This window comes from Manis javanica, chromosome 15 (assembly GCF_040802235.1).
Source record: "Manis javanica isolate MJ-LG chromosome 15, MJ_LKY, whole genome shotgun sequence".
NCBI classification, from domain to species: Eukaryota; Metazoa; Chordata; class Mammalia; order Pholidota; family Manidae; genus Manis; species Manis javanica.
The window spans coordinates 27296589-27320201 of record NC_133170.1 but is presented as its reverse complement, the minus strand read 5'-3'; the positions used below and the strand labels follow the sequence as shown (position 1 = coordinate 27320201).

Below are 23613 nucleotides of genomic sequence, written 5' to 3'. Positions count from 1 at the left end.
CATATTTTATTTCTTTATCTTTTTGCAATAAAGCAATAGTGCAGAAAGGTAGGGAACCGTGGAGTTAGTGGGATACAAGAATATGTGTGAGGAAGGTGGGAAAGAGCGACGTTTAATATGGGAGGGAGAAGTTTAAGAGAACTCATTGTTTATGAAAGAGAAGCTGGGGTAAGGATCTGGAGGAGGAGAGGGAACAGATACTTTTATTTTTCTGAAAGGAATGCTGGAGTGTGAATCTGGAGGAGGAGGTACTTAACTAGTTCCGTACCCAGGATTGTTGCACTGCCTGGGCAACCCCGCAGAGGACCCCGCTTTCCACTAGTCACAGTGGAGTAGGGAGGGTGCAACCATTGGCTTTGATTAAGGAGGTGGGTGGTGTAGGCGGGAGGCAACTCTGAACCGCTGTGGTGCGAAAGGGTTCAGTGCCGCAGGGGGAACCAATCAGCGGCGACTCCGCGTTCCTGCAGCCTCCTTAGAGACTCCGCAGCGGTTGAAGTAAGGGAGCTGCAGGCTGCCTCCTCTCGTGCTGCAGGCGCCGAGGCGCAGCGCCTCTGGGGGCGCAGCTTGATCCGCCCCCGGCTCACGCTTCCCTGCGCCTCTGTGCAGACCCTTTCCGAAGTTGCAAGCCTCGCAAGTAGCCTTGTGGAAGGGCTAGGCCGGAAAAACAGGCTGTGGGAGGAGGGACGTGGGTGGGAGGTAGGCAGGCGACTGGCTGCTCAGATTCGTCCCAATTAGCTCCAAGTTGGCAGACAACCCCACATGTCCACGAAGCCTTTGGGCCCACAAGTCACTCCCCGTGTTTCAAAATAATCTGATCGTAAGAAAACTTAAGCTCCCGTCTTAGGTCAAAGAGGGACAGATTCTCAGCACCACCGCCACTCAGAAACACTACATACAACAAACGCAGGTGATTCTCACCTGCAGAGCTCAGTCCAAAGTCTGCATCTCTCTGAGCCCACCGGAGAGAAGCTGGGTGGGCCCTGCAGAGAGGCCCCCGCGGAAGGGGAGGGGTGGCTCGCGGAGAGTGGCAACCGAAGCGGATTATTGTGGGACTGCACAAACGCAGCCCCATCCAAGGAGTTTTGCCCGGAACACCACCTCCTGCATTGCGTCGGACCTGACCATTTCCAATGTGAAATTCCCGGGGAAGGTCGCGGCCAGGGGTGGTGCGCTTGCAGGGCTGTGGACTGTAAGGGAAGTAGCATTGGTGGTCGGCTTTTCTGGCAGAAGGAAAAAGCCGTGCTGGCGAGGGTGGGAACCGAATGACAACCCCCCTCCACCAAACCACCCCCTCATATTTTCCATCTACCTCCTGGCTCCTGCCCTCCCCCGCCCTCCCCAACCCACGCCCGAATGGGCCAATCGCTGCTCCGCATTCCAGGAGCTTTCTCAGGTTTCTGCTGATCTTGCAGCGCCCAGAAATGGACCGAACGGGCCCGCCGCTGCAAGCACCCTGCCCCACTCCGAGCTCCTGACCGCCCCGCGCGCGCCGCGCAGCCTCGGCGGGAGCCACTCCGGGGTGCGGGAAGCCGAGGGACAGCGAGCCATGGAGATCCAGGCTCCAGCTCGCCCGCCTCCTTCGGGATCGAATCAAGGGCTCCCGTAGTGTTAGGAGGGGGCGAGAGTGCTGTTTATCATTTGCTTCAGAGCTTCGGGAGAGGGTGGCGTTTTGCTTTTCCTCCCCGCATCCTCCGGAACTCCCTGCACCCGAGAGGCCGGTGCCCCTAGGTTGCTGGCACCCGGTGGGAATGGGGGTTGGGAACGGACATTTCTGCTGTGGCTGCTCAGTCCAGCGACTGTCCCGCTGAAAGGGCTCAGGGAGAGGGGGCGAGGGCGGTGTTTGCCCGGCGCGCCTCGGATGCTCTGCGGCAGCGGCCGCGGCTCCCGCCCGGATACTGCACAAGCGACCTGCCGCATTCCGACGCGGGCCCTCCGCCGGCTCAGCACCGCCCCTGCGCCAAGACGGCCGGCCAGGTAGGGGGCTCCCCTGTTCGGGGCTGCAGAAGCGGGGGTTGTGGCGACGGGGTGAGGGGAGCCCAGGGTGCGGGGATGCTGCCTGGAACCTGGAGCTCCCCCAGCGTCCCTCGGCGCTTTTCCGATCTTTAGCGAAGTTGTAAGCAGATCGGCTGTTGGGCATTGGGGAAGTGGGGTGCAAGCGCCCCAAACTTGGATTTCCGGGTGTCTGCGTGTGTCTGTCTCTGTGTGTGTGACCACCCTAGCAAAAAGTCCAGTGCTTTCTGAAAAAGCTAGAGGTCTGTGCTCTTCGGTGTCTGTAGGTCCGTCCCATCTGAATGCTTCTGATTTTCTACTCCCGTATCACTTTCTATTTCTCTGCAGCGTCCATCGATCGCCCTGGTGGGAGCTTAGAAGTCGGCAGGCGAAGAGGGGTAGGAGGGGGGAGAGCCCAGGAGAAGCAGAGGGGGTGGCAGGCAGGGGACCTGCTGAGCTGGCTCTGCATCCGGTCCTAGAAGGGCTCCAGGAGGGGAGGGGAGACCAGGGTGACCCCCGAAGCGATGGCCCTCTCTGCTAGAACGGCACTGCGTTAACGCACTTCGGAACAGGAGATACCAGCCTTCATCCCCCCCCCCCCAACCCCAACCCTCGGCAAAAAGCTGCACCCTGAGCCGCAGGCGCGGGGGATTCCAAACTGAGTCTAAGGCAGGGTGGAGGGGAAAGGGACCGGAGCCGAGGCGCCGATCTCTAGACCGGCTTGCATTGAAGCCCCTCGGCTGAGCGTGGGGGAGACACGCACTCCGGTGGGGGGGGCGCTTGGGTCCCCCCCACCCCTCCTCTCCGGCTCCTTCCCATCCCGGGCTCTCTCCTGGTCTCTCGCCCCTGAGCTCGGCTTCCACCATGACGGTGATGTCTGGGGAGAACGTGGATGAGGCTTCGGCCGCCCCGGGTCACCCCCAGGAAGGCAGCTACCCCCGGCCCGCGGACCACGACGACCACGAGTGCTGCGAACGCGTGGTGATCAACATCTCCGGGCTGCGCTTCGAGACGCAGCTCAAGACCCTGGCTCAGTTCCCCAACACTCTGCTGGGCAATCCTAAGAAACGCATGCGCTACTTCGACCCCCTGAGGAACGAGTACTTCTTCGACCGCAACCGGCCCAGCTTCGACGCCATCCTCTACTACTACCAGTCCGGGGGCCGCCTGCGCAGGCCGGTCAACGTGCCCCTGGACATGTTCTCCGAGGAGATCAAGTTTTACGAGCTGGGTGAGGAGGCCATGGAGAAGTTCAGGGAGGACGAGGGCTTCATCAAGGAGGAGGAGCGCCCCCTGCCCGAGAAGGAGTACCAGCGCCAGGTCTGGCTGCTCTTCGAGTACCCGGAGAGCTCGGGGCCTGCGCGGGTCATCGCCATCGTCTCGGTCATGGTCATCCTCATCTCCATCGTCATCTTTTGCCTGGAGACTCTCCCTGAGCTGAAGGATGAGAAGGACTTCACGGGCACCGTGCATCGCCTCGACAACACCACGGTCCTCTACAGCTCCAACATCTTCACGGACCCCTTCTTCATCGTGGAGACACTGTGCATCATCTGGTTCTCCTTTGAGCTGGTGGTGCGCTTCTTCGCCTGCCCCAGCAAGACGGACTTCTTCAAAAACATCATGAATTTCATCGACATCGTGGCCATCATCCCTTATTTCATCACTCTGGGCACTGAGATAGCCGAGCAGGAGGGAAACCAGAAGGGTGAGCAGGCCACGTCGCTGGCCATCCTCAGGGTCATCCGGCTGGTAAGGGTGTTTAGAATCTTCAAGCTCTCCCGCCACTCCAAGGGCCTCCAGATCCTGGGCCAGACCCTCAAGGCTAGTATGAGAGAGCTAGGGTTGCTCATCTTTTTCCTCTTCATCGGGGTCATACTGTTTTCTAGCGCAGTGTACTTTGCCGAGGCGGAAGAAGCTGAGTCGCACTTCTCCAGTATCCCCGATGCTTTCTGGTGGGCGGTGGTGTCCATGACCACTGTAGGATACGGTGACATGTACCCTGTGACAATTGGAGGCAAGATCGTGGGCTCCTTGTGTGCCATCGCTGGTGTGCTCACAATTGCCCTGCCCGTACCTGTCATTGTGTCCAATTTCAACTATTTCTACCACCGAGAAACTGAGGGGGAAGAGCAGGCTCAGCTGCTCCACGTTAGCTCCCCTAATTTAGCCTCTGACAGTGACCTCAGTCGTCGCAGTTCCTCAACTATCAGCAAATCTGAGTACATGGAGATCGAAGAGGATATGAATAATAGCATAGCCCATTATAGACAGGCCAATATCAGAACTGGCAATTGCACCACAGCTAACCAAAACTGTGTTAATAAGAGCAAGCTACTGACCGATGTTTAAAAAGCCAAGCAAACAGGCAAAAAAGCCCCACTTAGCGGCCTGAAAGACTTCTAAAAGCTAAACAAACACCCAGGTGACCCAGGTCACTCCTTTGTAGATACCTTACTAAATAGTGTGTGAATGTTCTGTCAATGCGTTGTTGCATTGCAGATGTTGGGGGTGGTGAACCAGAAGCTTTCAAGATCCATGAAAGAAATAAACTATTTTCATTTCATTTAAAAAATGGGAAAAGGAAGTGTATTTTCCAAAACTGGTTTAGAAACTTGCAGTCCATGAGCTAGTCTAGGTAAAACGAGATTCATATGCTCCCCTATACCGAGATTTTTTAATCCTCTGGCTTCTTTAGCTTTTTATCTCTTAGCTAAAAACGAGATGATCACTTAGCAATTTGAAATTAAAATTTGCATGGAAATTAAAATTTTTGCGAAGTGCACATCTAAGACAGTGCATCTGATGTAGTACATGTAACATGATATACTAGCGGAAACGGGCAATGGACACATGTTGTTTTTATTTTGATCAACTGAACTGTATACTACACGGTGAAAAAAAATCCCCATGAAATTACCTAAGACTGGTTCATAAGGCACCTTATACATCTGAGACTGGTTCTGGTCTGTAGGGATTTTCCCTTTACCCCATTCCCCTTCTGATCCAAACTGTTCTGAAGAAAAAAGTAACTGAATGAACTGAATTGATTCATCTGCAGTGCTGCTAAGTCCCTCAGCTGCAGGTGAGCCAGACACAGGTCTTTCTTCACCAGTCCTGCACCCTGACCCCTGGCCTCCAGAACTGGATGTAAAACCTTAGCCTCCTTCTTGCAAGAGAGCACAAACGGAACTAAATGTAAGCATGTTTGACTCTGATAATATTTATGTTATAATCGCATGCTGAGAACGTTAACTCAGACAATAGGGGATAAGCTTACTTTGAATTGACTCTCCTAAAAATAAGCCCCTTTTCATTTCCATTCACCAAAAGTGCACTCCTTCATTTCCTAAATCTTTCATTGGTAAATAAAATACTGTATTTAAGTGCATATGTTAGTCAGATGGGAACAATAACTTTTTGGAGTTCAAAGCATGTTCTCTTACTCAGCATTATGGCCTATTTGATTAAGGTGTACCTTAAATTAATTAATGCATGATTTCAGTTAAAAATTTTAAAAAAATCAAAGATTACAAGTTTGTGGGTCAAGGTCCCAAAAGAAATAAAGGGGGGTGGGGGTTGGGAGGTACTCAGTCAATTTTTCTGCCTTTGCTCAGGGAAATGTCAGGTTTCTGTGCAGGTTTAGGCAGAGAGAGGACCAATTTGCCCATCCCTTAAAGGGAAGCTATGTGGAAAATTAAGTCATCAAGGTATATAGAGCAACACCTATGAACAAGTATTCTTTCTAGCTGAAAAATGAACCCAAGTGAAACAAACAAACAGAAACAAAGGTGCATGTTTTGTGGTGCATTCTCAGAATGTGAATGAAAATGCTTATCTCTTGTATGCATCCAGAGCAGAGCTGATTTCTTTTAGCAGTCATGATTTGAAGTCTGTAGAGACTTTGGCCCTCACCTTGAGGCTCCCTGAAGGAGCTCTACCAATTGATTTAATAGTTGCTTAGTGCCTTTATCCTGTACCCACAGTGAACTGCGGAAAGTGCCTCCATTAACACAGCTGAGAAGTTAGGTAACAAAAAGAGGAAGGGCTAGGGCACAGGTGTTTTGCTTTGTCTTTTCCCCACCCTTGCTTTCTCACTTCACCACTGTGCGAAGACCACACCATCCGGAACCATGGAGAGGAGACATCAGGGAAGGTGCTGCCCCTTGGCTATCCAATAAACTCCGTCCCTTTGGCAGCCTAATGTGCCATGTGACCTGGGGCCTGAGACCCATCTTTGAACTGGAATGAACTGCGAATTTGTGTCATCCTTCTCCACCAGAAGCCAACGTAGACTTTCTGGGAATTTGCGTCCTCTTGAGGGCCACGCTGGACGTGCAAGTCTTCCTCAGGGCTAGGGTAGTGTTCTTTGCAAAGTTCCTCTTCCCTCCTCCGTTAGCAACAGCCCTTCGCAAACCTCTGATAGTCTGATCTTTCCAGGCTTCGTGGTGGATGCGGGAACACTCTGTTCATGATAACCTTTCCTAGGCCTTCCCTCCTGGCCCACTCCCCTCAGGTATTTCCTATGATGCTCCTAAGATCTTCTCACCTGGCAGTCACTTCACAGGCTGAGCATCTAATTTCTGCTGCCCCAGTCACCCAACCCAGAGAATGGTGGGGACCCTGTGCCTAGCTGAAAGAGAGCCAGGTTAACACAGGCCTTGGGGGCCCAGCAAGTGTGCACCAGTGGAGAGGCACTCAAAGCCTTTTTAAGGACGCCAGGGTGGGGAACCTTCCTTCTGCACTTAGTGTTGGCTGCCTGCTGCTGACCACCTCACCTTCCTGCCCTGCTCCTTCTGGAAGTCTCCCCTGTTACTTCTACCCCTTCCCCCACCCTATCCTAGAACTAGCGGTGAGACAATAAACCAGGAAACCAGAGTAACACCCAGGCTGGCTGACCCAACTGAAAGAAACAACATGGATATTTTATTTTCCTGTGCGACTTCTGTGAATCTGTAAGACTAAGGTGACATCAAGGAAGACAAGGGGCCAAAGCCTGCAGAGAATCCGACCACAGGGGGTTAAACCCTCCCCTGTGATGTTTCCTTCTCTTTCCATCCTTGACTCATCCTGGCTATTCCTCTCCTACCTGCTTAAAAGTCCCTGGTTGGGGAAAAAAATGCCAACCTTCCCCAGATTTCTGGGGATATCTTGATCTTTTCTTTAAACTTTGAGATCTAGGACACACAGAACTTGAAACGCTGCTCTGTCAACAGCAATAATCCACTCAGTACTGTGGGACAGTGGGGCCAGAGGATGAGAACGCAGGGCCAAGGCTGCCAAGACTGACTTTGGCTACCTGGTATACCTCTCGTACTTATGTGCTGAACTGGTGATTCCTCTGCACATGTTACAGGAAAAGGGCTGCATGCAGTGACCCTGTCAGCCTGGGACTGGTCTCTATGACCTTGGGTGGTATGGGGAAATGAGTGCTGCTTATCCTTCTGTAGCTCATTGCAACCAACTCGGTGAGAATGGAGTACAGGGATGATCTGTGTAGCATAGGCATGTGGAGTCTGATGAAGCTCTTACCCCGCGCACTGTAATGTGCTGAAATGTTTTTGTAGACCTGAAGGTGCACTTAACAAAACTGCCTATTAAGGAATGACTGTCTTTTGGGTTACTTTCATTTATTTTATCGGGCTTTTTACCTTTTTCCCCCTCCCTGGGTCTTGAGCTTTAACAGTTGTGTCCTGAGTACTTGTTTTTTCCAGGTGGAGAAGCCTGGATGAGCTGAGAGTCACAGAGCAGCCCTTCCTGTGCACTGTGGCCCTAGTTCAATAGGGGGGCCGTGGGAGGGTCGGGCCACACCCCAGAATCTCCGAAGTGGCTAACTCACCTCAAGTGATCTGAATTAGAGAGACCAAAGACATTCATTTCCTCTGTCACCAGATTTTTAGAAGACAGATTGCAGCCAGGAAAGGTTTTGTGCTTGCATCTCCTCTTCCCCATCTGTGCCCAACCCTCACTTGCTCCCCTGTGAGAGTTGAGTTCTGATTAATAGTTGATACCATTCATTGTGACTGTGTTAGTGAGTTAGCCCAGCAAAATCCAATGAGCCAAGCAAATTCTTCTCCTGGAATATGGCTGATGGACAATCATTTCTCTAAAATGAAATTGTGCAGTAGGTGTGGGGTCCCTTGTGAAGCCGAAGCACAGCCAAAACACACAAGCTTGACTCACTTGAGAATTAAAAGCAAAACAGAACATGTAAATAGTAAGTGAGGAATGGGTTTGTTTAAGTAGAAATTTGGTTTCGTCCTCAAAGGGCCTTCTTCACATTGTATAGAGTTCACAGATTTTTTCAAATTAGTTAACATCTGAAGAGTCAGTAAAAGTAGTTTCCTAACCCTCCCCTTTAATTTAGGAGACTCCAAAACACATGTTTTTTAAAACAACTTTGGAATCGAATTCCTCATTTGAAATAGAGCAAATAGGAGAAAGAGAACAATCAGCAGAAAGCAAGTCCCCCTTTTCTTCCAGGAACGACTCATTTCTGGGAGTGGTGAGAATTAGTGGGTGGTAACCATCCATAGGATAAAATTGTTAGAAAGAATATAAACTGCCAAACAGCCATTTTATCTTCCCACTTTTTCAAGTAAGGATGAAGCCTTTTGATATTTATGTTCATTTCAAGAAGACAAACTAAATTTTTTAAACCAGACAACTCAAGTTGACCTATGATCTCAGGAGATCGTCTCCCATCCACTATGCGGTGTATTAGTGCTTGTGTTTATATCATGGAATTTCAGGGTATATGCTAATGTGTTCAGCATGACTCAGGTAAACCTTAGAAGAATGTACATTGCTTATCATTTTTGTAAAAAAGTGAGCAGGAGCTGAGTAGTTAACCAAAACTCTTCCCTTACATTGGGTTCCTGTGTGAACTCATTCAGGGTGTACAGGTCTAAGGTTTAGAAATCTTGGGATCAAGGACCAGTCTGTTTGCTCAGGCAAAATGACCATGGGCTTTCTTCAGAAGGCCAGTGTGTGTGTAAGGGGCTGAGGCCCTGCTGACCTCAGAACTATTAGCTTTAGGGAGATTAGCTCTAGTCACAGTGATTTTCATTTATGAACTAACAACAAGTTTACTTTATATGACGTGAGACTTCAAAGAGTACAGAAGAGCTTTGTACCATAACCAGAGAGGAAGAAATGGTGTAAGGAAAGTAAACCAAACAAAACACAAAATCCCTTGCAGAATATTCCAGGTGAGCAGTTGTCTCCTCTCCAAAACTTACAGAAACACCTTCTTCTCTTCAGCACACTGTTTGGGAGCCATTTATGTGGCAGCTGTAAGTCGACAGCATGGACTAAGTGACATACCTCTAATAGTAAAGTATTACCGAGGTTAAAAATAAAAATTGACTAGTATTAGTTTGAAGTGCACCATCAGGACAACAAACCATTTAAGCTGGAAAAGCACTATTTTATTTCTTGAGTTTGCCAGTTGCTTACACCTTAACTTAAGGACGTGTTGTCTCATTTTCTCCTACTGTGCATTCCCCGCCCTGATGTTTACTGTGTCAGGTAGAGGACATTGAATGTTATGAATCAAGAACCTAATGGAAGCGCATAGTTTTCATCTATGCAATTTTCCTTGCTTCTGTCACTATATGGTCTGTTCATACTTGGCATCAATTAAAGATAATTTTTAAGGATCTTATCAAGGAATACCGATTTGTTATTTGTCTCTTGTTCAACTGGTCTCCAGGGAGCCTTTCCTGCGGGGTCTCATTAAGTAACATGATGGAGCCAAGATAAAAATCATGAAGGAACCTTGTTTTCTTTGAAACTTGTGGACTGTTTCTTCTGTACAAGGAAATACACTGGGATTGAATTTTGATAACAAATTCACATTTTGGTCTCAGGTAGAATCCCAAGGAGAGGCCTTTGAAGTTGGGCTTAGGAAGGCAGTGGGGACCAATTTTTACCTTTGAAAGAGAAAAAGGAAATGAGGCCCCAGGGAGAAAAGTAATTGATTTTATTTGCTTAAATTGATTTTGATTTGAAACTGTATTTTTTCATTCACAATCTAAGCCTTTCAGAAAAAATAATGAGTGTGTGTGTGTGTGTGAGTGTGTGTGTGTGTGTGTGTGTGTAGCTGTGCTTTGGTCTGGCATCAAATAACTTGGTTATTGTAAACTAGTGTTAGAAATGATTCTAATCACTATAAGACTCTTAGCTGTTCTTTAGACTTTTTCCACTTAGTTCTACAGGCAGTTAACATTTCTTTCTTCCTGTTTCCTTTTTTCTTTTTGATGACTCTGTGCATTTCATTCTTCTTAAGGTTTAGAGGTTCTCTTTCCTTCATTGTGAATATTGTGTTTTATACAAGCTCTTTCATGTCAGAGCAAGCAGGGTTAATGCTTTATGACAGGTGTTATATGCCAAAAGCACTGGGTGGCTGGTGTGTTATCACAGAATTGTACTGCATTGTGATAGGTTAAAATTGTAAGATTCAGGGATGAATTTTGCTTTTGCTACAGAAGTTGCTATTGTAGCTCATGATGCTGGGCAGGCTGCCCATGAATTTCCTGCTGTGACTGGAAAACAGGCCTGCCCGAGCTCTGACAGAGAAGGGTTAGGGAGAGCTAGATCCACATCAAGGGCAGTGGGCACTTGAACCGGGACATTCACAACCCTGCATGAGCTTCTTAAAGCTTGGAATGGTCTTTCTGAAGCAGTCAGATCCAGGTGGCTGGATGAATGGGCTATGTCTGGAAGCTTTGTTGTTTTCAGAGCTTCCAAAATAATTCAAGTCAGTTTAAAGGGAGGCCACAAGAGGAGTCAAAAACAGAAAGCTGATGTGATCTGATCCCAGCCATGCTGGCTGTGGGTCGGAAGCTAGCTGATGCTTCCTGCAGAGAGTCTAGACTTGTAGATCCCCACCAGACTTAAGCGAGGAGAAAAGTCTAGCCCTAAGGCTGGCAGAATGAACCCCATCACAGTCCTATGCAGATAAGACAGCATGGTCACACTGCACAACTGGAAAGCAGCCCTTTGAACAAGCTTAATAAAAGGTAATTAAAAACACTTATCTAATTAATTGACTCTGTTATACCATCAATTTTATGATGCACCATTACTTGACATATTTATAAGAAAGAACATTAACAATCCTGACCTGCCATTGCATTGATTCATCCCAATTTTAGAAATGTAAAAAATAGAAGGAATTGGAGAATTGATAGACTCCAGTGACCCAAGTGTATGTCCCCTTTTGTTTCCTGGTGCTATAATAGCTTTGAATTCTGAACCCATTAAATTTGGCAGTTTCCTTCAGACCAGAATTCTGGCTATAACCTCTATGTCTTCTTTCCTGTAGCTACCTTTTTATTTCCTAGTGTTTCTGCTCAGTCCTGCCCTAAACTTGCTCTCTGTGCAGGTAGGTTTTCAAAGCCCCTGTCTGCATGCTATTTAGCATCCAGAGATCATGTCCCAATAAAGCCTTAGTTGTAATTACGTCTGGAAGGAGGTTTGCCCCTATTACACTTCTCTCTCTTGCTCCTTAATTGCACCCCCTCTGTATCAAACATTCAACAGCCCTTGGCCTTTATTAAGTTAAAGGCAATCTGACACTCTCATAGTGAGGTGCTAATAGCAATACTTCCCAGTTTGTTTAGCTCTCTTTGCAGTTTGCAACTCACTTGTATGCTAATTATATCACTTTATTCTACTTGGTGAATTAGAAGGGTTGCCAGTGACCTCTTGTCCTTGTTTTATAGGCCAAGGGACGTGGCCAAGGTTGCTGGGTGGGAGAAGCAAGCCTAAGTTTATTGATGATTCTACAGCCCAGGGTCTGGCATATGATAGGGTGTTTATTGAGCTGATGGATTGCTGGGAAGTGTAATGCTGCATGTTAAAGAAAGACCACTGGACTTTGCATAAGGGTGTAGGCTCTGTGAGCCTTTAAATTGATCATTTCTAAAATGGAAATATTACCACATAGGGATATAGGCATTAAATGGGATAATGTGGGTTAACATCTTCAGTAAATCCTAATATGTTCTGTAAGTATGTGGTATTCACAGATTTTGTTATTAATTATAACGAGAGACTGAGCCATGGGAGGAGACTCCTGGTTCATTCCTCCCTAAAGAAGGAAGGATACTTTAAAGGGAGATCAGCTGCTTAATCTAAAAGTTAACAGTATGGTGGTAGAATCTGAAGACTTGGTGGCAGAGATATTTTCAGTAGGAGTCTTTGGTACATCCTGCCTATAATGCCAGGCATGCAGCAGCCCCACAGAGTGCAGAGGCACTATTTCCAGGCTTGTTCCTCCCTTGCCCTTGTGACATAATATTATTTTACATCTTCAGACCCCAAATATTAAGGGTAAATTCTGTCATGCAGTACGTTAAGGAACTAGGGAGTATCTTTAATAATTGCCATCACTTCCTCTTGCTTCATATCCTCCGTGTGAAAAATACTGTGCGATTTGATTTTTTCTTTCCACCTGTGAATATTGAGAAATAAAGCAAATGTTGTTTGCAAAGTTTTCTCATATGCTTATCTGAGAGATATTATGTAAATATAAATTATTCTTAACTTCCCTTGCTAAAAATAACCCTCACAAGCATGCATGAGTCAATACAGACTTTTCTCGCACAGCACATACTACCAAGATGCTTATAAAAATTTTGAAGTTTTAACGTCTCCGCAGTGGTCCAGCCCTTCCTTCTTAAAAATGATTGGGTAAAGTAGCTGTGATTTAAATAGTAGTAAAAGTTTTATGTGATTTTTTTAAAGGAATTTCATTGTAATTAAGTAAGGTGTCCAGTATCTGATAGAATCTTTGGTTCACAAAACATTTTTCTAGAGAACAACATTCAGGGGCTGAACTGTTTTCTAACCTATCAATGATTTTAAAAATATCTTTTACATGGCATGTTCCACGCTTACTGCAATAGACAACATGTTCCCTGTGTTGTTTTCATGTGCTGAGTATTAAATGCATTTTAAGAATGTTTCCAGAGAAACTAATTTCTGTTGAAATTTATTCTTTCAGAATTGAAATCAGAGGATGATCAATGGGTAGGGGCTTAAGCTTAGGATAATAAAGTTTTGAGCACAGAGCCAGATCCAACTCTTATTAAAATTCTTATTCCTCAATATATTGAGTTAGAAGTGTTTGGAAATCCAAGATACTTTATTTATTTTCATTTTTATTTTTTCTTATTTATTATTTAAATTTTTTTATTAAGGTATTATTGATATACACTCTTATGAAGATTTCACATGAAAAAATAATGTGGTTACTACATTTACGCATATTATCAAGTCCCCCTCATACCCCAATGCAGTCACTGTCCATCAGTGCAACAAGATGCCACAGATCCACTATGTGCCTTCTCTGTGCTACACTGTTCTCCCCGTGATCCCCCACACCATGTGTACTAAACATAATACCCCTCAATCCCCTTCTGCCTCCCTCCCCACCCACCCTCCCACACCCCTCCCAATCCAAGATGCTTTAATTATTTCTACAGTAATGATTGCTTTTCTTCCCCATCCCATCCAATATCATTATTTCACTGTTTCAGAAAGGAAGTAATTTTTTTTTATGTGAATGTCAAAGGGAATTTGTTTGAGATTGATTTTCCCAACCAATGTTTCCCTCTTCATTAACAGGCAAAACATATTTTATACTTAGAGAAAGTTGTGTGTATGTCAGTCCTAAAAGACTGGATGTGCATCTCAGTTTTATCACAGGGTATTGGCTAGTTGTTAAAGAACATTTCCGATAAAGATGAAACAGCTTCCTTGTAAGTTTCCAGAGGGTTAGTTGGGCATTTAAAAAATAATGCTTTTCCTTAGTGGATAAAGGTGAGTGCCCTAAACATCATTTAATGACAATTTTGGTAATCAAAAAACAAAATAATTCAGCTTTATAACGTACATAATGTAATGATTAGTGAGTTGGAAGAATGTGTTTGTACACTGCAAGGATTTCCAGGTGGTGCATTAGAAGCGTTCCAAGTCAATGACACCCATTGGATGGGTGAAAGGAGGTTGTTTAGCATGAAAAAGTCAAATTCATGACTTTAATTCCCAAGAGTTTGCAGCAAAAATGAGAATGATAATGTTTTACCTGCCTGAAGAAAGGAAGTTTGGCCAGGATAACTTTCAAGTCTCTAGTTTTAAGATGGATGATTATGAAATGGGCTGACATGGGGGAGATCTGAGACCCTGGTTCATCTGTTGTGCAAAAAGCAATGGATTAAGTCACTCATTAATTACCCATGGTTATTATGGTGACTAAAATAATGGCTCATCAGTTCATGCTATTCCATGTTAAGTGATGGACTATTATGCTGTTTCACAAAAGCCATATAAATCATCTTATAGTCCAATTTAATATGCTCAATAGTGAGCCAGCCAAATTCTGACAGAAGTTGTTCTTTGGAATCTGTACTCAATTATCCAGGAAGTTCGCTGGTGTTCAGTAAGAACTTTTCGTCATAGATTGCGTAGACAGAGTTTTACAGAAAGGAAGAGGAATTCATTAGATCATTTAAAGGTATGATTTTGGCAAGGTTTAGAACTAAAGAACATTACCACAAGTCCCAAATCTACACACTGACCTAAAGGGAAAAAGATTAAAGATGATTTTCAGGCACAAAGTCTTGTAAACTGAATGAGGATAACCATGCTTCATTTAAGTATTTTTATACCTGATGATTTTATATTAGGTGCAATTTCCACCATTCACATGCATTATACTCTTGCGAATGAAAATTCCAAACTTCTCAGCCTATTATAGCAATACCCAACTTCTTCGGCTGGGCTGACATTTAACGTTCATTGTACTGAGTTCAATTCCTCAATTTCATAAATATAGTAGTTGAGATTCTAAACAAACATTATTGTTTTCCTTCCTTTGGGGAGACATCTTTAATGTAGTTTACTTGGACAGGGATTATAATTTTAATAAAAAGAGTTTGTTGATCATTGGGTGCCCTCCTAAGACCTGAAGCCTGAACATTTCCAGAAAATACATTTCTTCATCCATTCTGTTTTGCAACTGGATTGGTACATTTTTCACATATATCTCTGCTCCTTCAAAGCTCAGCTGTCAGCAGTTAATTTTTCTGGAAAATTGTTGTTCATATTCTTAAGCCATCCGGGGTTTGATTTGTTAGAGTATCATCTTTTGAATTGATGATTGTAGACATTGTAATATTTCTTGAGAGTCATAATGGTGCCTCCCTGTTATGTATCTTTCAAGAGTCAAAGTGGGAAAGGGGAATGGACACTTAATTGGAAGATGGAGAAATCAAATCAAATCCTATAAAAATAAGTGCTGGAGGAGAGGCCTCTGGAATTGGAAATTATATGCAGGGGTATTTTATCCCTTCCTTATGCTATTAAATGCCCAAACATCACTCATTTGGGAGCCCTGACATCTATATTGCCAGAAAAATGCCTACCCCAATCCCAGCTCATGCATATGTGTGCACACTCTGCTATACACACAAACATACACATGCACAGACACACTGATACATGCTGACCACTATTCATCTCCTGTCCATGCAGGAAGTGACCAATGTTCAGAGTTGGCCACGTCTGCAGTGCTATCAGGGATCCACAGACACAGTGTCCACCCCAGGCCACTGTCTGTCACTGTGTACCTGAGCTGTCCAAGGAGCGATGGAGCAGAGACACAGGCAGGAAGGCATCAGATAAAGCCTAACCCCTGTGGGGAGCATCCGGAGCCCAAAGGAAAGCATCCCGGGATCCTCAGCCTCTCCTGTTTGGTGCTCTGATACTATACTGTACTATAGGGTAGGTAATCCATTAGCCCAAGGGGCTAACACTTTTAATTGATACTAAAGATTTGTCACCACTACCTTTTAATTAAGAAAAAAATCATCATCATAAAGTTTTGCAGTTAAAGAAATGCCATTCAAGTGAAAGGAAAAAAAGTCAGAGCACCAAACAGGAGAGGCTGAGGATCCCGGGATGCTTTCCTTTGGGCTCCGGATGCTCCCCACAGGGGTTAGGCTTTATCTGATGCCTTCCTGCCTGTGTCTCTGCTCCATCGCTCCTTGGACAGCTCAGGTACACAGTGACAGACAGTGGCCTGGGGTGGACACTGTGTCTGTGGATCCCTGATAGGGCTGCAGATGTGGCCGACTCTGAACATTGGTGTCTTCCTGCCTGGTCAATTGCCTTCACTTTGTTAAATTCAAAAATTGTATTTTCTGTCTTATGGTCTGTGGAGCAAGTGATATTCTTAAATGGAACATCAGGCTGAAAGCTTAGGTTATCACTGTGTAATTGTAGATTTTGGGTCTGTGGACCCACGGCAAGTATCCTTACTACTCCAAGACTTTGTTTGCTGGCTTATAAGTACGGCTGATAACAAAAATATCTGCCTCAGCAGTGCTGTTTGGCTGACTTGGCAATGCCAAGCTATTTTGATACTTTTTGAAGGAAGGTGCTTTACACCCCAAAGCCCACAACACTCCTCAGATTTGGATGAATGAAAGACTTGTACATGAATGAAAATTTCAGTGGCATAATATACTAAAGGTTTGCAGTCTCGGTACCATTTAAATTCACACATGAGTAAGCTGGGACCCTCTAGCTTTACTTCAACTCTGAAATTGCAGGCCACAGGAAAAGTGCCCTTAGGCTTGTTCTGTGTTCAAAGAGCACATGATTTAGGGTGTCTTAGTTAAAAGGGAAGTATAATAAGTGTTTCTTTTTTATCCTTTACAGTTTATAAGGAACTTCATACACATTATCTTATTTGACCCTTACAGTGGCTGCTTGTGGTGGCAGGTAAGGTATAGCTATTCCTTTTCAGTGGCAGATTGACTCCCCCAGGAAGCAGGATCAGAGCTGGACACACTATGCAGGAAGATTGCTGGGAGTGCTCTCAGTATTGTACCTGAGGCGGGAATGAAGCAAGGGAGACGCTGAGCTGCAATGCAGTCACAACACAGACCTAGCCATCCCTCCTTGGAGCTAAGCTGAGATGGTCCTTCAGAGTTGTCCTGAGGTTGGGTAAGGGGGCCAGGCCTTTAGCCATTCTCACTGGCCCATCTTTGGTTGAGGTGGCCCTGAGAAGAAACCTGACACTGGTCATTTATCAGAGGCAAGTCTCAAAGGGGACTCATGGCTGAGGACAGTCCCAGCAGAGGGGGGATGAGCTCTCCAGCCATGAAGGAGGCTTGGACAGTGCATCAGAGCACTTACTGCACAGGGAGAAATAAGCTCTTATGTGTCCAGAGGGAAGGCACCAAGAGGGAGGAGGATGGACAGTAAAGCAGAGGAACATTCTGAAGTGGGATCATCAGTCTCTAATAATCAAGAGTTGACTGTAGTTTATAGATTGACTTGTTAAATGGACAAAGTGCTCTGAGGTCCCTGGAGGTGCTCCTTTCTAATGCACGCTAGAAGGCATCTTCCAGACTAGCCTGAACTCTCCTGTATGGATCGAGTTCAATTATTAATCAGGAATGATGGGTGATGCTGGCTAATGCTGCCTAATGGCACAGGCTGGGTAATTGTGCTTCTTTGTAATGTGTGTTCAGAGCACAGGTTCGGATGGTATTGACGTGGCTGCTCCTTGCTTCATCTGTACACCTCTGTGGTGTAATTCTTTGGAGTCCTGCTGAAATGCACCAAACCGCTTGTGTGACTTAATGCGTCTGTGTAACATTAGCACTTCCTTTTAATGTGTCACATGGGTGACAAAGAAGTGCCTGGAAGGGAGTTGGTGGGAAGGGGGCTTTTAAAAGCAAACACTCAGCCCTTGTGGCACTATCACCATGCCCCTAAGTGTTTTTGTGGCTGATTTAGAACTATTCGTCATGGAGTTCATACATCTGCATCCTCATTAAGAGAGTCAGCTTGGCATTTAGTCCAGAAATGACAGGATTATTTAGATTTTTCATCTGAAAACACATCTCAGGGGAACTAGTTGTTTGGACAGCTTTGCACTTGGATCTGAAAAAACTTCTAGGCTATGTAATTAATGGTCATTCCTGTTATTCTGTGTCTGTAACATGCGAGCAGGAAATTTGCATTTGCTCAAAGTCCAGCTTGTTGCACCAGAAACAGATCTGGTCCAAAGTGATTTGAAACTATTCCAGGGAAGAAATACGATGCTCCAAACTTCTGTCCTTCAGTAGTATTGACTCATAGTTATGCTGGAAATCTAGACTTTACGTTTTGAACTCCAAACCTTAACATTTTCATCCTCGGAGTTTAGAAGCAAATGCCAACCTCCTTTGGCTTAGGTAGTCAGTCCTATAAGCCCATGGATCCTTGCAGTTTATAAACTAACAATTTAAGGAGTAAAGGTGAATTAGCCATATTTAAGGCCAGCCAGCTTTAGAGATGTCAAAGACCCCGTGATGCCTAGATTTTGCCAGAATCCCTGGGACCCTGTTATTTCCTGAAGGCTGCAGGCTTCTGAACAAAACAAGAGAGAAGATGGAGAAGCTTGTCACCTCAGTTTTGGCTCTCCTGCCTCCTGCTAGAAACGCTGTCTAAGTGTGCCTGTCTGTCCCTTGGGGTCTTTGCGTTCTATTTACTTTTCTTTCTTACTTTCAATTTTTCTAGCCACCAGTACAAAAATAGCCAAGTGTGACCGTATTTTAGATCAGGACTTTCTAGAAAAGTGATCTGTTGGGAAAAGCTAAGTTGGAACAGAAAAGTCCTTTTCTTTCTGGTACTCTAGAAACAGCATAGCTGTCTTCAGATTCTTCTAGAAGAGTGAGCAAGTCTCCCAAAATGGGTTCCTTTCTTTCCTAACAAGATCAAAAGTACTCTAAACAAATGCGATCCCTAATATCTCATCATCTTCTAGTGAAGGAAAGAGTTATTTCTGAGGAGAAAACTGAATAGACATAAGGAAATGTAGGGGATAGTTTTTGCAAATAAAAATATTTGCTCCTGCCTAAGACTACTGATTCACTCTCAGAAAGGTATTTGCGAGGATGTGAGGCTCTGAGTTACCTTCCCTTTTACTGAATTCCCTTGTAACTGATACCATATATGCGTAAGGGGGCCTTAGAGGCATAGTCCATGATCATTTTCCTTCATGCAAAGTGTATAGGTTACTGTAGGGAGGAAATGCTACCCTGGACTTCATTATTGCCAAGCTGTACTCATCTGAGGTAACTATTTTAAATAACACAGCTTCTTTTTAGACAGAATTTCTATTCAACATGTACCGATGGATTAATAAGGGGCTATTATATACATGATCACATATATACATTTTTTGTCTCAGGTCACACAAAAATTAGAATCTTGAACAGAAGCAACAAGTGAGATCCTGAACAATACAGAGGATCTAATCAGCTGGAATTAAGTTACATATTGTTGGGAAATTGTATGAGATAAAAGAGACTCACATTGAGGTGAATGTAAATAAGCTCCAGTCCAGAGCTGGGACAGACCAACATACTGAAACAACATCCAAGACCTGGAGCCCTTTTAGTTTCTATGAAATGAACATTTCTTGGATGCTAGCTACTTAAGGGAGAAGATAAGGAAGGTCATCCTTGTTACAGGAATTTTCTCTTCCCATCTTTGCAGCCACAGGATGGAGGCTTCTCAGTAGCATCTTGGGAAGTGTTTCCAGGAGAGTGTTCTTAGCTCAGGGGTAGGATCACAGAGGTGCTACTGCTGTCAGAAAGATGGGTTTGTTTTGTTTTTGCTCAGAAGCAAAATCTGGTTTCAGAAACCATTCCCTATGTTGCTATGATAGTAGCTTTCATAGCTGGTGGCTATTTTTTTTTTTGGAAGTGTTAAGAGACAAGTCCTCATTTCCATTGCACCATGGATAAACATGGAGATCTTTATATCAAAAGTAGCTAAAATTGTTACTTGGACTTTGCTTGTAAACCCACAAAAATAAGATCTTTGATACATGTCCCAGAATCCCAGAATCCCAGAGTTGACTTCAACCCTAGAGCCACCTATGTCTTTTGGCAACTTTGTATTTGAATTATCCCAATGGCCTCCTTGTCAGGTCACTGTCTTTTCTGTGTTTTTCCATTTCAAGAGCATGGAAGTCATTGGTTTGCAAATCCAGTATCCATTATTATATCAATGTATCTATCATACACTTGATTCTCCTGATGAAGAAAGAGCAATAGAAAACGTCCAGCTGCTCAAGGTCGTTAAGCTGGGCAAGAAAGAAGACAGAAATCCTGATTCTCCAGCTAGGATTTAGTGCCATGCTCTTATACTGCTATGAAGATAAGTGATCTGATACAAGCTTAGAAAAATGGTGTAAATAGTATTTAAGGTATTTTATTCTTGTGCTCATTTCAAGTCATCCTATCCAGACAACAGTGATTGTTTAGCATGATGTTGGGAACATAAATTTAAGCCAAATCCAAAATGTGTTTGGTTTTATGAACAAAATGTTCATATTTTAGCTTTTCATAAATTTGAGGTCTTTCCTAGCACAAGATGCACATGAGTTTATATTTTATCAATGTTGTTTATTTTCATATTAAATATTTCAAAAAGTTTTTGGCATACTATGCATTATCAGTGCAAGCTTTTAGGCACGGAGGGAAAAAAATCAGGCTTTGGCTAAATAAGAATTTTAACAAACATAGAAGATTGGCCCATTTTTTAATAGTTGGTATCATCATTCTCTTCATTAAAAATATTAATTCTTCCCTTCTCTATAGAGGATAAAGCTCAAATTCCTTATCATGGTAAAGAAGGACCTTAAACATCTAACCCAGCAAGGTTCCCATGAAAGGGATGCACTTCTCTTCTTTCTTAAGTAACTAGCACTCAAGAAATATTCACTGAATGACATCCTCTTAGGCCACTTCACTTCATACACTCTGCATTCCAGCCTCACAGAAGTACACACATTCCTGGAATTTGTATTAATGATAGATTTCTTTATGTCATCATACCTTTGCATGTACTGCCCTTTTCTTGATATTGCCCTTGTTTTCCCATTTTTATTTTTCCTAGACAACTATTAAATCCATAAAGACCCAGCTCAGACATTACTACAACTGTATTCACATAACATTTAAAAAAATTTATTTAAACTAATTCTTATCTGGATCTGTCAGTCCTATTACTCTGAGATCCTCAGGGGTAGGAATCATATTTGGTACATAGTAGGTGCTCAATAAGTGCTGAATCAATGAGGGAAGTAATAATATTTTGCTATGTTGGGTGTGTGGGGAGAACTCAAGAAAAATTTTGCAAGCAGGTTAAGATTTTTAAGTGCTTATAATATATTATTTATGCAACAGCTTTCTTCAAGGAGCTTAATGTTCTAAAGTCTTCAGCCTTATTTTATCCTTCCAGATGTACCATTTGACTTTTGAAAATAGGGTAAATACTTCTCCATCTGTTATTCCTGTGGGCAGGAAACAGGCTTCTCTCCTTTGCATGGCCTATAGAGGTCTTCCTTATGAATGTTTTCCCTTAATACCTTAAATTAAAAATTACTTAATGGGGTTGATAACCACATTCCTTTCAGCTTCCTAGGAAAGGGAAGGGGACAGAGTCCCTCCTAGAAGAGAGTGAAACAACCCAGAAAAGGAAGAGAACCTTTTGACACTAAATGAATGGCGGACCTAAGACTAGAAAGCAGAAGGCTCAAAGCAGCTGAAATATTCTCTGTCTTAGGAATCGGAATGTTGCTGTTCAAGAGCAGTGGGGCTGCCCTTTGTCTTCCTGTTCTCATGCCTAGGAGCTGTGTGGGTCTGCCACTTCAGTCCTCTGATTTTTCACAGCTAGAGAAAGCAGATTCACTATTTTAATGCTTCCTGGATGAACCCTCCAGGAAGACTTTTGATATTAAAAATATTAATACCTGCCCCCCCAAAGCATCATTTTATAGAAACAATGGATTAAAAAAATAAATTATTCGTTCCAAACAAATGACTTCGGGTGAAAGCGGTGCTACGTGCTTTTCCTGATGAGGTTGGGGCGGGCTCTCCTGGGCGCCCTGGGTCCCTCTGTCACCCAGATGAACCCCGTGCTCGTCGCTTTTGCTGAGATTGCCTCCACCGCGCCATCTTGTGCTGTTTCTTTGTCCTTTGTGGTGTTTGCAGCACCTCCCAATTTAGCATCCTCCTGCCTTTAATGAGCACGCTGTTAGTGTTTTCCCCTCCTACCTCATCATTAATGAAGATGCTGAGGGAAACTAGGCCCATCACCAGTCTGTGGAACACCCCGCGGAACACCTCCCACCCGCTTGCAACATAAGCATTTATCATCACCCTTTGTTTACAATCCTGTCGGCCGCTTCCAGTCCGTGCGGCAGCTCTTCTCCCCCAGGCGGCCCGCAGCTCTGTCGCGGGGTGGCCCAGTCCTGCGCTTCTCAGCTGCATCGTAGTCACCGGGAGAGCCTTTGTTGGGCCGAAGTGTAAATTGGTGAGAAGTAAGGGATCTGATGAAGAGAGAATACAAACGCTTGACGTCTGGGGTGCACACATACATACGTATATATACTTACGTATATGTATATATTAGCAATTGTTGCCAGAGAAGAAACAGAAAGTAGGCAGAGAGCTGACACAGGAGCCAGATGCCAAGAAAGTGGCAAGTGCAGCCACTTTACTTGCCAGAGAGATGCCAGCGGCCTTTGTCAGCCCAGGACGTGTGCAGAGACACTTGCAGAAGCACATACACGAACTCAGTTTCGTGCGGCTTAAAATAGGCTACCAGGCACCCTTGATTCCCAAGTATTAGAGGAGGAGCAAATTCTCCTGGTGCTTTCTCTGGACTGGATTGTACTTTAATTTGATATTCTAGACTCGGGAGAACTGAGAAACAAGTGAGTCAGGTCCTGCGTCTGCAAGGAGCTCCATGTGGTGAGACGGGCAGGCCGGCCCAGGGGTATTGCGCTGGGGGAGGGGTCGGTGGGTGGGTTGCGCCGGAGAGGGCGGAGCAGGCCAGGAGGAGGCAATTCCTTCTGACAAGGACCAGTTAGGTCGGGGGAACTGCTGACACTTGAACTGGCCTTAAAGCATCCCTGCTTTTTGGGGAGGAGGTGCCTAAAACAACAGAAATGCGCTCTCTCTTTTTGGAGGCTAAAAGTCTGAACTGAAGGGGTCGTCAAGGCTGCGCCCTTTCTGAGGTCTCTAGGGGAGGATTCTTCCTTGTCTCCTCCAGCTTCTTGCGCTTGCTGGCTGACCCTGACATCTTGGCTTGTAGCCGTGTCCCTCCCGTCTCTGTTACTGTCTTCATATAGCCGTCTTCCCTTTCTGTGCCTGTGTCTAAATTTCCCTTATAAGGATTCCGGCCAGTGACTAATCCAGTAAACATTGTCACATTTTATCATTACAGGGCATCCTTTTTCCTGCCTGTGGCCATTGATCTAATTTTAGCACCTCTGTCCACATTCTATGTTTCTTAAGTTACAGTTACCCAAACTGCAAACTGTATTCAGATGAGGATATAGTGTACAAGGTAGAGAAACATTTTCTTTTTCCCATCTTTTAAATGCCTGTTTGGTGGGAGCAAATTTCCCGGTTAATTTCAGCCAAGTATCTTTTCTCTATTCTGTGAACTACCAAAGCAGGGTATTTACCTCTTTTATGGTACTTCAGGCTTAAGAAGGATTAGGTTGTATTTTTCTCCCCCACAACATTGTCAGATCCTTCTTGG

General features: G+C 44.7%; 2 protein-coding genes across 7 annotated transcripts in view; both read left to right on the top strand.

The window, feature by feature from the left end:
• KCNA6 (potassium voltage-gated channel subfamily A member 6) overlaps window positions 1–23613 on the top strand; it is a 200747-nt gene that overhangs the window by 94892 nt on the left and 82242 nt on the right. The gene's annotated exons all lie outside the window — the stretch shown is intronic.
• KCNA1 (potassium voltage-gated channel subfamily A member 1) lies at window positions 1421–9116 on the top strand. The gene is made up of 2 exons (XM_017642739.3): window positions 1421–1974; window positions 2338–9116. Exon 2 carries the CDS (start codon window positions 2854–2856, stop codon window positions 4339–4341), a length of 1488 nt encoding a protein of 495 aa, XP_017498228.2. The 5' UTR covers window positions 1421–1974; window positions 2338–2853; the 3' UTR covers window positions 4342–9116.